At 36.9% G+C, this 15735-nt stretch overlaps 1 protein-coding gene across 2 annotated transcripts in view; it reads left to right on the top strand.

The window, feature by feature from the left end:
* LOC110451971 overlaps positions 1–9685 on the top strand; it is a 31342-nt gene extending 21657 nt beyond the window's left edge. Inside the window, exons 1-11 of one of the 2 annotated variants that reach the window (XM_021500213.1) lie at positions 436–1200; positions 1364–1538; positions 2105–2343; positions 2702–2849; positions 4538–4733; positions 5364–5509; positions 5927–6100; positions 7111–7284; positions 7671–7760; positions 8036–8191; positions 8924–9685. In XM_021500213.1, coding sequence (XP_021355888.1) covers positions 1184–1200; positions 1364–1538; positions 2105–2343; positions 2702–2849; positions 4538–4733; positions 5364–5509; positions 5927–6100; positions 7111–7284; positions 7671–7760; positions 8036–8191; positions 8924–9121 — 1713 coding nt within the window. In that variant the 5' untranslated portion in view covers positions 436–1183 and the 3' untranslated portion in view covers positions 9122–9685. Of the gene's footprint in view, positions 1–435; positions 1201–1363; positions 1539–2104; positions 2344–2701; positions 2850–4537; positions 4734–5363; positions 5510–5926; positions 6101–7110; positions 7285–7670; positions 7761–8035; positions 8192–8923 lie in introns of those variants that run through there. The other variant, XM_021500210.1, reaches the window with a different exon arrangement.
* The last annotated feature ends 6050 nt before the right edge of the window (positions 9686–15735 follow it).

The raw sequence follows: 15735 nt of genomic DNA, 5'->3' as shown, positions 1-15735 counted from the left end.
AAAATATTTTAAAAAATATGAATGACACCATTTGAAAAACTAGAACGCATGGAGTCATGATATTGTTCTGGTAGCTTTCTAAGAATTCTAGCTATATCGTGTGACATTAGAAATTAGTGATTATCACATTACAGTTTATATTATATTGAAACAGACTGTATAAAATCTCACAGCAGTTAATTGTTCAGTCAATGTGTACTTATAGATACAGTGATATAAATCTATATAATCTTTTATATAGAAAAAAATAGATCTTACGACCAACTAAAAAAACAAGCTGCTTTCAATCTTTCACAGGTCTTTTTACAGTATATTTATATGTATAAGCATTGGAAATACATGTCTGCATGAAATTACTAAGCTTTAAAAACATTGATTTCCTTTTGATTTTTACCAATATACCTTATATAGATTTTTAAAACGGCAACATTGAGCTAAAAAATGAATATCAATCATAAATATGGAAAAAGTGATCAGATAATGCATTAAGACTGACTCCATATAATCTAAAAAATATAGTATCACCCCCGGAGTTCCGGATATAGAAAAGGCCTGTTGTATCACATTTTAATGAAAAGGGCGTCTAATATGGAGCCCCCCACCCCCTCCAAAATCAAAAGATCGAGTGTTTTTTATTCTGTCTTGAAAATAAGTATCTGCTACTCTCATCAAAACACTTTGGATCTATATACTTCCTGGTCTCACTTCCCTTCACTTTCGTTTTGTTGTTTCTCTCTTGGCATGCGTCTTAAATGACGTTGACTGTTGCTAGGAATTTCAATCCAATAATATGTGAAAAAAAAGTCAGTTGAGAATTGTGTTTAAACGCGGATGTTACTTAAATCTACGTTGTTATAATAGATTACTAAATATGGACGCACTATAATTCAGCCTGCTATTCTATCGTAAAAAACGGGAACTAATAAATACGTTTTCACGGAAAGTTTTCTAAATTCTGTGTATTTGTGTCATTTAATTAATAAATAAAATGTGTGACGTTACATCACCGATTATCCCCATACACTAAGTAGTATCCGGTATCCCGGATATCCGTCGAAAAGTATCTCTCTATACTCCAGTCGATTGGCTCAGTGCGTGTACAACGTTTGTTTCTCACTAAGTACATCTAGGTCTTCTCTCAACACAGACGCGTGCAAAATATCACAACTTCACCAAGACAAACATGTCAACTGATTCCGTGTAAGCCCTGTAATTTGTCGGATTTTGGCAGTCGCTGTTGTCATTATTGTGGATGTCACAGCTGCTGGTGTGGTGGATTGTAAAACAATGGCGATATTTTCAAACTTTTGTAGTGTCAACGCGTCTCAAATATATAAATATATGCTTTTGTATATAATTTCAGGTTATTCCGATTGGCTACCAAAAGGTTTGTCAAATCGATTGGTGGACCAAACTTACTTCCGGTGCCTAACGTCACTGCCGGTAATTTGCTGTCGCCGCTTGGTATCGTCGTGAAGAGACCAACGAAGAAATGGTTTCGGCGAACTAAATATGATTACTCAATCAGACAAACAAATGTATGTATTAATAACGTTAATTGATTACATGTTAATAAAATGTTTTTACATATCATATATATTACGAAATATACACTAATTACGTAAAAATGTACATCAATTACCTTTTTGAATAATTTTATATAAACCAATATAATATTCATTACAAGTTATGAAGATATTAGAAAGAGGGACTACTACAAAACGTTTAGGATAAAATCACATTTCTGTATCCTTACGTTTATCTAAGAGCGAGCAATATCACTGTGATAGTGACAGTGAAACTCAATGTCAATGCCGATCTTCTTTGTTAATTCGTAGTTTATTATAAAGTTAGGTATTCCGTCTTTGCGTATTGCAGAGTTATCTTCTCTTGGGAGCAAGTATTGATTGTTACGTCATTGGTCTGTGTGAAAAAATTACGTCGTTTTCTCAAATATTGATGACGTTTCTCTCACAAACAAGTGACGTAACAATCAATACCTGCTCCAAATAGAAGATAACTCTGCAATACGCAAAGACGGAATAAAGTATATTATGTCTTTATACATTTATCTGTTGATCAATATCGTCTTTATTTTAAATAGATCACCAACTTGCTTGAGGATAAATCTGATTTGGATGTAGAAATGTCCGAAATCCCACATGTTCTCAACTGTAGAAGTTCTGATTGCACTACTGTAGAAGCCCGTACCGGATTAAGTGTCTTGAAAACGTTTTTTGCAAGTTGCAAAATCATTAGATATAAATGTCACACCTTTACCTCCGGCAGAACGAAGACAAAAAATGTAGCGAAAAGGCATCTAATGGAAGCCTTAAAGAACAGGTAAGTTTTTTTCAAGGATTTTGGTATTTGATCATTTTTTTTTTCCATTTTTTTTGCATATCGATATAAAAGTTATACTTTATTGTTGTTGCTGTAAAAATAATATGCTTGAGCAGTTTCTAAAGCGGCGACTTATGTGGTGACCCCCTGCAGAATTGGGAATTTGCATTTGTGCCCTCTACTTCAGGACACCCCATTACTTCCTCACTTGTCTGTGTTTTTCGTCTCTCTGCTTTCTCCTTCCGGCAATGTTTCCCGAAGGCACCCGTCCTCAGGTAAACCGGGCTGATGTGCGGACGTTTCACCAAAAAAAACACTTTCTTGAAAATGTAATGTGATTCATTCCATTACGTTACAGAAAAATTGACGTGAATGATTTGGAGATCCGACAGATATTACAAGCTTGTCGGGATTCCGTCCTATGTGTTGTTGTTAGTGTTATACGAACGACAGAACGGATGGATATAACAGAGGAAACGAAAACTGAAGTAGGCGGAGATTTGAAGGTAAGGATTTTATATAATTCTGTTGTCAACGACAGGAGTTTCTCATGGAAATGCTTATTTCTATTTCGTTAAACGTACCAGCGGAAAATTCCCACTTTGCTTATCCTTAACATAAGAATGTTAAGAACAAATTTATTTTGATCACAAAAACACTGTTCAAGTCGTGCTTCTACCGTTTGCTTTCTAGTCTATTGTGAACTTTGCTTTCGGCTTCGTGTGTTTGCTATTGTTTCATTATATAAAAATGGGGGTAGGGAAAACCCGATAGTAATAGTCTCAAAAGACGTCATACATTACTACCCATATATATAGTACCTAGTCAAGCACGGACAATCAAATGGATACACGTGAATACAATTTTACAAAAGCACATCACAAAATAGAAACAAAATAAACAACATCTTCATTATGGATGTCTTGACAGTCCGACTGAACAAGGTATAGCGATAGTTTCAAATGAATATTTTCGCACTGGAGAGGTGAGCGAGAATTTAACATTATTTAGATTTTAAGTAAGGTGCATGGATATACTTTTACATTTTTAGTCCGTCCGTCCGTTAACTTTTCCTTTCAAACGCTACAAGTTCTGAAAGGCCAAGAAGATTTTGACTAAATTTGGTCTGGAGCATCCTTGGGACAAGGGGACTCAATTTTGTATAAACCGTGGGTCTGATTCCCCTGGGGGCTTAGGGGCGGGGCGGGGCGGGGCGNCCCTGGGGCTGAGGGGCGGGGCCCAATATGGGAAATATAGCAAATTCTTTAAAATCCTTCTCCTTCTGTAGGAATTAAAGGATTTGTACCATATTTGGTCTGAAGCATCCTTGGGTGAAGGGATTTTTTTTCTATAAATGGTGGGTCTGGCCACCCTGGGGGCTGAGGGGCGAGGTCCAATAGGGGAAATATAGCAAATTCTTTACAATCCTTCTTCTTCTGTAGGAATAAAAGGATTTGTTCCATATTTGGTCTGAAGCATCCTTGGGTGAAGGGGAACCAATTATGTATAAATCGTGGGTCTGGCGTTCAGGGGCCTGAGGGGCGGGGCCCAATAGGGGAAACATAGCAAATTCTTTAAAATCCTTCTTTTTCTGTAGGAATGAAAGGATTTGGTCTGAAGCATTCTTGGGTAAAGGGCAACCAATTTTATATAAACCTTGGTCTGGCACCCCTGGGGGCTGATTGTCGAGGCCCAATAGGGGAAATATAGCACATTCTTTAAAAAACTTCTTCCTCTGTAGGAATGAAAGGATTTGGTCTGAAGCATCCATGGGTGAAGGGGAACCAATTTTGTATAAACCGTGAGTTTAGCCCCCAGGGGCCTGAGGGGCGGGGCCCATAGGGGAAACATAGCAAATTATTCTTTAAAATCCTTCTTCTTCTGTTGTAGGTGTAAAAGAATTTGGTCCATATTTGGTGTGGAGCATCCTTGGGTAAAGGGGAACCAGTTATGTATAAACAGTGGGTGTGGCCCCCCTGGGACCTGAGGGGCGGGGCCCAATAGGGGAAATAGAAGTAAAACCTTTATAATCCTTCTTCTACCATAGGGATTAAGGGATTATATCCTAATTTAGTCCGGAGCATCCTTGGGCAACAGGGACTCAAGTTCGTATAAACACCGAGTGTGCGATACAGGCCCTCTGGGCCTCTTGATAATGTTTAATCTGACATCTTCTACATTTGCTGGTGTTCAGATTGACTTGCCCGATGGTAAAGGGGAACTGTCATTCGGAAGGGGAAAAAAGAACTTCCCGGAACTTTCCATAAACCCAACAGTCCTAGCGTACGATGTGTGCGAGTTAGAGGTTGACATGACAACAGGGGACATGACTGTGCTGTTAGACCCTGAATTACGCGGTGGATTCATCAATTTTTGCAGTACGCTAGATGGTAAATATATAAGGTTTTTCACTAGGCTGATAGGGGTGGATTCGTCCCGTACCGGGCAATAATCTGTAAAACAAATATTAGTGAAAAACGTTTCCATCTGTTGCTATAATCTTTGTTAAGCTCTTAACATTGTCATGATACCAATTTAAGAAAAATATATGCCTGTAACATTAATAGACTACTATGAATAGCAAAGTTTCACCAGTTAAACCGTGAAAGAAACAAACGCAAGAAAATGTGTAGTTTTCCTACTAGTATCTCAATGAGATATATTCATATTTTATTGTAGCAAACGTTCTCGAAATATTGAAACACACGAGCTTCTGCAATGCGATTTAAAACTTATGAAATAAAAAAAAATATGTTAGAAATAACATAATTCATCATATCATCAGATAAAATTAACGGTATAGGAAGTTTTCAAGTTATTCTTACATCTTTGATCTGCATTATCGCATGAAGATAAATACGGCCACATAACACCTCCAGCACAAACGCATTCTTAACACACACAGAGGCATGTCCACCAGATGACTAAGCTGAAAGGTCAATAGGACGCTTAATCAAATTATCCAAAAATCAAATTTTACTTTTTAACGGTTACTATGGAATTCTATATCTAACCGACAGTCTGTGAGTTTATAACGGGAGGACCATCTGAAAACTACATGCGTTCCCTATACGAAACATTAAAAGAAATGACGTCTGAAGAAAGGAACATCGTCAGGGAGGTGGTAAGGACAACAGCTGATGACGCGGATATCATTTGCCAAATTGTGAGTGCATTATTTTCTTTAATAAAGGCCTTTTATATGTCATGTCATTTTACTGTAAAACACATTTAAATCAAATTTTCGACAAATGCATGACTGGTTCTGTGATGTAACAACAATGAAAAGTCTGCTTGATGCGATTTTGTGCCATCGATGGATGATTATTTAGATTCCATTAGTTTATGCAAAAATACATGATATCAGGTTTTATAACCATTTTGTTTCCTATTGGCATTTTTTGCACATTTCCGACTTAAATCTTTAATTTTAATTTGATGTTTTAGTGTTGTTTGGCCCTAAATGACTTATATTGTCGATGTGGTTTAGACAATAAAAAAAACCCCATCGATGAGCTATTATTTGATTATGGAAATTTATAGATAGGATAATTATTCTACATTTTATTTTTTCCCTACCTAGCTCTACCAAAGGAACAACTACCAAGACAGCGATGAATCAGGACTTGAAAAAGGCCTAAGGGGCCCGTTATGGAGCAGGAGCAATTCTTCTTGCTCATCAACCTCCGATTCGACTGGTTACGACACTGATAGAACATTACAATCAAATGATGACGAAACACTGCCAATTCAAACAGTAGGTTTTGATTTCTCTTTATCCCCCTAATATTTCGAGTTTCTTCTTTTCTCACTGGTGTGCTAGGTAAGACCATTTGTGTGGTAATGGCCGATGGCTGTTCTATAAATTGAAATTGCAAGAATAGTTTTACATATTAGCAAGAGAATTTACTTGGATATTGGTCATTTTAAATTCGTGCATTTAGATATGAGAAGTGGAACAAGTGAGACAAATGAGTAACCCCTTAGCAGAAATAGGGATTTGCTTTCTTCCACTATACTTAGGGACAAAAAAACCTAACAAGTTATTTGGCTGTACAATTGCGACATTTCGTATTTTTCATTTTTTGTCTACTTTTAGTAATATTTGGATTTCCTAGTGCCTTGCCTATTATTATCTCACTATTTATACGGCCGTTTTGATTTTGAAAAAACTTGGTTAACTGAGGATAAGTTAATCGGTTAAGCAAAACCCGCGCATAACAAAGTATCATACTGCGTTTTGATTGGTTGGCGGACTCTGCACAATGACATATGAATATGGAGGAAGGAAATCAATTCGTATGCAAATCATTTGTTAAAAGACTAATGTATATAAAATTATTCGTTGACCTTAAACTGGTCAGGTACAGTATGTTTCTCCTTTAGCCCAAGTGGGGCCCAAGGCACTCGATTCAGTTTCCAGGCCGGGGTATACCAGCATCCTTAAAATGGTATTCATTGTCAAACGTTCCACATTTAGGTAATCGCAACAACTGGTTACCCTGTTGTATGCACAATGAGACAGAGATCCTTTATGCCTTCGGCATGGTATTAAAAGGAGGTAGCACTGCAGTATCCGATACGCGATTTTACAAGGAAGCAGATATACCGATTTATCTCTTCAAGCACAAACGCATGCATTACACACACACAAATGTAGGCATGTCCTTAAATGAACTTAGATGTGAATGGGACGCTTAAATCTAAGAACCGATATGTAAAAACCAATAGATAAGGTTACAAATTTGTTTTGGTTTATTTCCTTAGCCTCGCCCGGCTAGCTTCTACGAAGATGACGATGATTCAGGCTCAGATATGTGTCCTCCGGACTTGTTTGAAAGTATGAGCAATTCTTCGTGCTCAACGACTTCGGGTTCGTCTGGTTGCCCCTCCGAGCCCGCATCACCAACAAATGATGACGTCACATCGCCAATTAAAACCGTACGTTTATTGACATTCTTACCTTATTTCTTTCATTTTTTCAATTTTCTTCCTCCAAAAATATTTATAAGAAGACTGCCGGGGTTTTGGACCCACGGTTTCTGATTCTTTTTTATTTAGCGTCCTCGTACATGCAGGCTCTCTGAATACTAAATTACAAACATGTAATAAAAAGTAATTATCTGTATACTTTCATTCGTTTCTGTCCGAGTCTCTCATTCTATGAACATTTAAATTAATATATCTAGTTGAGCTCATTACTTGAATTTGCCCTGGTGTGTTGACGCTGTGTGATACTATTTTTCTGTGTTACTGTTTACCACTTGTTGTGACAGTTCGGTTCCTTCTGCGGTTATTCGTGACTCTTTGTTATTTATTTCTTCCAGTCGTCGACTGACGTATCGATTGTGTCCCTGACAACAAAACCACTGGCTTTCCGGAGACTGCTGCAACAAGTCCTAGGATGGGGCATAATGGTAAGAACTCGTTACTACCGGGTAGCAAAGGTAACAACTTTATTGAGTCTTTCAGTTAAAGAAAACAAGATATTTCATTTAAACACATTAATAGCTTCTCTTTTGGCAAGTTACTTAATCTCTATTGTGGCAGAAAGCGTAAATGTTAATCCCTCTTACAACATAATTGTGTTTCTATGATACATTCATATTTAAATGTTCTCTTTGATGTTGACAATGCACGCGATGTAATATTTTCACGGATGCAATATTTACATTTTGATGATATTTTACAGGAAAATGGCACCATGATTCAGCCAAATGACAAAAGTCGTATGGATTTGTTTGAGTGTTTCTTCGTGTTACTTAAAAGACTACACCAAGAAAGGACTGACGTCTTCGAAACTATTTCATCTTTATCATCCGAGACACGAAACGTGTTATGGGAAGTGGTAGGTTCCCTTTTTTAATCCTTTTACTACATTTACCTTGGTAATATGACGTCGTGACGTCAGCATATCATTGTCCCGTAACTCTTTAAGGTTTCTACATTCGTAGGTACTCTGTTGGGATGTCGTAATACTGTGTTAAGATTATGCCAGTTCAGTGGGATTGCTCTTTGAATGTTTTATCATTTGTGAACTTGACATCGTCTTCAAATGACATCGCTGATGCAAGGGAGCAAAATCCTGCATGATTAATATATTCATCACTGTATGACGTCACCACTATATACATGTAACCCTTCCGAGATGCTCCATTCGACCGGAATAAATAATAGGCAAAACAATTCAATCAATGTTTTTTCTTAACAACTTCTTATTTCGTCGTTTCCTACCGACACTCTTGTATATTATGTTATTTCNCCTGTCCTCATCTGACCTTAGCTACTGCGCGGACGTTAAACTACTGAACTAAACATATCCAAACTTGACTTGTTTGTAGCATAATTCCGTACAGTTTAAATTCATCTATCATAACGGCATTTTCAGTAATGGTTCTCGCAACAATTTTTTACTCATAAACGTTACTAGGAGTAATAGCATAAAGCACATGTAATAACGTTCAGACTGTTATTCTGTAGTATAATATTGTGGATAAACAGGGGGAAATGTGATGTACGTGTAAGACTTCTTCATGGCAAACACTTCTCTGTCCCTAATTCCCTTTCCTCTTACTTGTAGTATCGTCAGAAGTTCGTCCCACGCGATGAGGACAGGAGTGAAGACAGGAAACGCCAACTGTGTGAGGAAGTCAAGAAGCTTGAGAAGATTGGAAATGACATAGAAGAGTTCACCAAGATGGAACAACTGGTTGAATACGTAGAAGAAAGAAGCTACACGAGATGTGCTATATTCTCCATGCTTCTTGCTTTATCATGAGTCGTAATACTCGTATTGGGTAAATGAAATCTATCTGGATTCGCTCCAACATAGTAGGAAGTGACTAGCGACCCACTTCTGGCACTGTCCTGATAGGAATTAATCTGTGGGAAAGTCGTATGACAAGTTATGACTGTGTATTTTGTTTCCATCTTTTACCTATATTCGTTCTTTGTCGTATGACAAGACATGACTTTACTGTTTCTGAACTTTCAGTAATTAATTAACTAACTAACGAGACTAGGGTCTGGCTCTACCATGATGAGTATCTAGTACACACTTCTATTCTGATTAGAGACTGAAAGGTCGACTTGTTCAAATTTCAATTTTTGTTGTTGACAAGACATGTAACAAACTGCAGAAGAATACCGAAGTTAAAAATATGAACAAAGGAATGTCTTTCCAGGGAAGAGCATTGAAGTACAAGAAGTTTAATCATTTGCGCCCGGTTTTTCAGTCTAACCAACCTAAATATATCATATTTGTCCGTCTGTGAATACTGCCCATACACTAATACATAAACTTAAATAATTCAAAAGAGAAAACACAGAGCAGATCCACACAATGTTTTTACATTGTTCTCATTAACCTCACAAGGTTGATCAAATAGTCCATAATCTCGAATCCATTAGCAAGTGTTAACATAATTGCTAAAGGGGAAGCAACTCTTAGTGTGTACTATTGTTTGGGAGAGAAAATAGTAATATAATAAAGGTTTCATTTATGACATAGGACTAAGACCACAACAAATTTTACTATGTTTCATTGTAATATTTGATTTCATAAAAACCAATTCCCAATACTTGATAGCCAACTTTCGATCTAACCTGGTCAAGAGCAACATCTTGGGAGTAAAATATTAAGGTTTCAACATAGCATGTTTGCCTTTTTCTTGAGATAATCTTATAATATACACAAAACTTCATTCACGTTGTATACTGGGGTTAAATCCATTTCAAAAAAAAAATTGTCAGTGGAACCAACCCATTCACTCACTCATCCCTGAAATTTCATAATGAACAATTCCAACCTTTGAATTGGAAGAGTTCAAATGTGTCTTTAGGGGTGAACGAGTTAAAATGCAGAACTGATCGTCAGATTAAGTGTATTTTTACATAAGATATGACCATCAATGTGATAACGGAGTCCGAATTGTCAAAATTTGAGAAAGTAAGAGTTGCTTACAAAGTGTTAACAAATAGGTTTTCTCTAAACAGCCATTACCAATCGGCATCAAGGTTATATATATTATTCAGATTTTGGTAAATATAAAGTAAAGATATTTTATATTTTCATAACAATAAACTAAAAATATATTTAAAATCAGCATATATTGATATGCGTGGTTGAGTGGTGCATCTGTTTAACAAGCATGCCAAGGTGTTTATATTGGAAAGTGATACCAGGGTGAATATATTGGGAAGTGATGCCAATGTGTTTATATTGGAAAGTGATACCAGGGTGAATATATTGGAAGTGATACCAGGGTGAATATATTTGGAAGTGATACCAGGGTGTATATATTGAGAGGTGATACCAGGGTGTTTTTATTGGAAAGTGAGTCAGGGTGTTTATATTGGAAAGTGATACCAGGGTGTTTATATTGGAAAGTGAAACCAGTGTGTTTATATTGGGAGGTGATAACAGGGTGTTTATATGGGGAAGTGATACCAGGGTGTTTATATTGGAAGGTGATACCAGGGTGTTTATATATTCGGAGGTGATGCCAGGGTGTTTATATATTCGGAGGTGATGCCAGGGTGTTGATATTGGAAAGTGATACCAGAGTGTTTATATTGGAAAGTGATACCAGGGTGTTTATATTGGAAGGTGATACCAGGGTGAATATATTGGAAGTGATACCAGGGTAAATATATTTGGAAGTGATACCAGGGTGTATATATTGAGAGGTGATACCAGGGTGTTTTTATTGGAAAGTGAGTCAGGGTGTATATATTAGGAAGTGATACCAGGGTGTTTATATTGGAAAGTGATACCAGGGTGTTTATATTGGGAAGTGAAACCAGGGTGTTTATATTGGGAGGTGATAACAGGGTGTTTATATTGGGAAGTGATACCAGGGTGTTTATATATTGGGAAGTGATACCAGGGTGTTTATATATTGGGAAGTGATACCAGGGTGTTTATATATTGGGAAGTAATACCAGGGTGTTTATATTGGGAAGTGATACCCGTGTGTTTATATTGGATGGTTTATTTGGGGTTTAACCTCCTCGCAACAGCCAGGGTCATTTGGGACGGGTGCTTAGGGAGACACTGCCTGAAGCAAACAGAAAGTAGATAAAAAAGAATTAAGACGGGGAAGATAGGAAACGAAAAAAGATAAAGTGTTGCAACAGGCTAGGGGCAGCAGATTTAATGTTGGTCTCTTCCATGTCCCCTCCGTAGAAGACACGGAGACAATCCCCGATTCTGCAGGGGCCCCACATTAGTCGCTTTTTGTGATACTGATGCAGTGGAATACAGCAATTCTAAAAAAATCGACAAGGAAGTAACAACCCCCGATTATGCAGGGGCTCCCATATTAGTCGCCTCTTACGATCATTTAGTGGGATATAGCAGGCATAATCTTTCCACGAACTTGCACGGGTTGTGTTTATATTCGAAAGTGATACACATGTTTTTGTAAGGTAAGGTAAAAAATTTATGCATATAAAGATTATGAAATGTCAATACTTTTGATATGTTGTATATAGTGTGTATATGTATGTACATATATGAATGTGATATATAGCTAAACTAGTTTATGCTGAGGATTTTATAATATTTCGTATCTGATTAAATTACTAAACTAACATGTCTGAGGTGATGTCATCCTCGAAATTCCAGAGATCAGGCTTACTACAGAGAACACAAGCGAGCGTGACCTGTGGAATTTGGAAGATGAGGTGAAGTGTGTTCTGTGCCAAATGAGTAGGAATGTTGTTTATTTTAAGAGTGTATAGTGATAAGTTATCGAATATTCTTGTTAGTATATTTAGTGTAATTGACAACTGGTCTTTCAGTGAGGTAGCACTATAGAGTCGGCATCAGATCCACGCAATCACAAGGAGGCAAATACACCAACATACCCTGTCTCCGGCACACATACACACATGCACGCATACATAACATACATGGAATCACGTCCTTAAATGACCTTAGTTGTTAATAGGATGTTAAACAAAATAAAACCAAACCAAACAATCATTGAACATTATTTGTAACTAAGATTAAATCCATTGACAGATTATGAACACAGACAGGTAAATCAAAACTTACCACATCAGACACATCGAAGGTTCCGGCGTTATTCTGTACGTATTGTTTAATACACGTTAAGAACATTTAACTGAATATATGTTATAATATGTCATTTATGTTGATTTTATTGCCTTTGTTTAGTTTGGTTTTTAGGAAAAATAAAGATGATAAATATTTATATGAAGTGCCAGTATATTTGTTGCATGAACACGAATGTCCTGTTTGAATAAAGCATGTTTGTTAATGCTTCCGCTAGGGGTCGAACCCCGGACCGCTGGCTTGCTTGTCCGACCGTTTTCCGAATGAGCTGAAGTGTTTTTTTCCCACCAAAATGCCCAGTATTCCACCTATGTACTGTGTCTGTAATGTTTATGGGGTGGTCGGATGGCGCAATGGCTAGCGCACTTGTCTTTCACTAAGGCGGCCGGGGTTCGATTCCCCGATCGGATGTGAAAAGGTATATGGTCATCTGCCCGACCGCGTGGGTTTATCTCCTGGAACTACGGTTTCCTCCCACATTCAGACCCCCGCGGGCTAACAACCGGGCCAACAAGAGTCACTTATATAAGTTAAAATAACTTGTTTCATAATAGTTGTAAAACAAATTACAAAGAAGGGAAAAAGAGGCGGACATAAACATAAACATAAACTTTGAATGTGTTTGTCCGACCACAACCACGCAGAGGTACTGACTATTGAACATTTTACACTGAGGGCGGTAATGGTGGGGAGGATGTAAATAGGTGATAATTAAAAGAACACAAACGTGTGTTTTAAAACAGGAACAAAATAATCAAGTTTAAACAAAACTAATAAAAAGTATGTGCTACTAATCTAGTGAGAGTTTGGATGGAGAATGCAAGAGGAGGACACTTGTTTGGGGGTTTGAATTAAGAGACGTTGACCTCTGGCAATCCCAAAAACACCGTTATGTATAGGTTTGATATAAATAGGTAGTGACAGTGAAAGCGTATACATGTGATAGCACCAATACAATACTTAATGGTTGATCAGTTTATTTTACTTGTTTTTATATTATTTATATGAATTTAGACGGAAATAAATACTCAAATAGTAATATGTCGTTTGTTGAAACTTATTCTGATAACGAGGTACTATTAATGTCAGTCAGTATAGAAGAGGTTTTTCAATTGGAATTGCTTGCTTATGTACTTTAAAGAAGAGTAAAATTCTTTTTTTTTACAAAATCATCTCCGCTAATAATAATAATAATTTGAGGTTCTTATATACCGCTTTATCACAACCTAGTTAGTAGGTCGTCTCAAATGCGGTTCACACATTATTATCCGTGGTTATAGGTGCTAACTGTAATCAATTCCCAAATCTCTTTATTATAAAGTAGAAAGTTCAACTTTGTTTGTTATGCTTATTCTTTGCTGTAAAATTACTGGGATATTTAACTAAATTGTTTTTGGGTTAAATATTGAGGAAGCAACTTAAACTGAAGGATGATTGTACCAATACTGAACACTGTATCTATGAATCAGAAACGTTTCACCTACAGGACAATTGCTTTGATTAATCATTTCTGAAAAGAAATCTAAACCTTGCAGAATTCTTTTGAAAAAATAATAATATGGTCAATTAAGCAAAAAAAAAGGAGACCAAAAACAATCTTCCAATAGTAAAGTTGTAACAGGGTCAGAGCGGGATTCAAACCCCTAACCTCCCATCACAATACGGTCCCTCCAACCCATAGAGCTACCTGGTAAATATAGTTCCAGGCCCACCTCGATAGTTATACCAAAAGCGAAATTCTTTGGAGGCTATTTTATATTTGTAAAACTACAGTGGAATTCTCTGGTTTTGTTTTGTTTTGTTTTGTTCAACGTCCTTTTAACAGCTAAGGTCATTTAAGGACATGCCTCCATGTGTGTAGTGTAGGCGTGCTTGCGTTTGTGTATGCAGGAGACAGGGTATGTTGGTGTGCTTGCCACCTTGTGATAGAGCAGATCTGATGCCGACTTTATAGTGCTATCTCACTGAAATTTCATGCCGAAGGCGTCCAGCACAGCATTCCTCCCGGGTACATTATACTGATAACGGATGAACCAGTTGCTTAACGTTCAGCATTTAGGGAATTCTCTGGTATTTTACCTGCAAAGGGACATATTTACATTAGAAAAATGGTGAAACTATCTACCTTATTGCCAGCAGCGTAGCTACCTTAGGCTCGAATCGGCACGTACCTACACATTATATTTGTCAATTTTTTTTATTTTTAGTCAGCGTTAATTAATAAAATTGAAAGATTGAACGTGTGTTTTCACTAAAATAAAGGATTATATTATATCCAGGATGTTTTGTATACGTTAAGTACAAAATATGGAAAATCGTGTTTTTTCCACATTCAAAAAGACCTTGTAACACAGAAGTGCAATATAACTTTCAATCTGACATTAAACAACCGTATTACCACAACCAACGGTGAACAAGTTTATGGTAACAATTCGAAACGTCAAAAGTTCAGAAACCCAATCAGAAGATCCCCCTCGCAGTGAAACTGTCTCGTCTTCCCAGGCTACTCAAAATAAGGGCTCATTCATAAATAACGGCTATATTTGGACCTAAACTAAGGTGTTCAGAGTAATTTTACACGTTTTTGGGGTTTAGATAGAATTTTGGTAAAAATGCCACCGCACGACTCGTATAATTTATATCATCATTGCGGTGGCTTTTTTTACCGAAATGTAGCTGTGAGAAATGTCCAGGTCCCTGTGAGTTGGAGGTAGGCTAGCACTAAGCACGATTCACTTCCCAATTGTTCAAAAGTCGAAATACCATATTACAATCTTTCTTAATACCCATTAATGATAAGGAACGGACCTCTACCTTGTTTGTGTTGGATTCCGAAATTTCACCAGAATCCTTATCAATTACATTTTATCATGGGCTCATCTTGTTTCTCAACCGAGACATAATGCAAACTTAGTACCGTATAATCAAGGTTACAATCGTATTGTGACTCTATACACTCGGTAAGTGGAATACTTGGATTGTGGAATTTAAAGATTAAAAAAAAACATTCGATCATTCTTGAACATCCTGTTCTTAAAAATGTTTCTTATATCAATCTTTTTTTACTTTTCGACCCATTACACAATAATTCCTCATAATAAATAGAAAGAATGCCCTCTTTTTCTTATTATGAGAGGTTTCTTTACAAAAAAACCCAATTTAGAGCATGTTTTATGAAAAGCACTACAAAGGCTAAAATAATTAAACAGATGTTGAAATCGTGAGAATATTAAGTCCGGTGGCAAGACTTTCCATCAATAAGCTGACTGTAGGCATTCCTATGGGAAGAAACTGCCCCTCCTTTGGTCAAC

This window comes from Mizuhopecten yessoensis, unplaced genomic scaffold, assembly GCF_002113885.1.
Source record: "Mizuhopecten yessoensis strain PY_sf001 unplaced genomic scaffold, ASM211388v2 scaffold6349, whole genome shotgun sequence".
NCBI lineage: Eukaryota > Metazoa > Mollusca > Bivalvia > Pectinida > Pectinidae > Mizuhopecten > Mizuhopecten yessoensis.
Note: the sequence above shows the minus strand (reverse complement) of the source record. Positions and strands in the feature narration are given on the sequence as shown.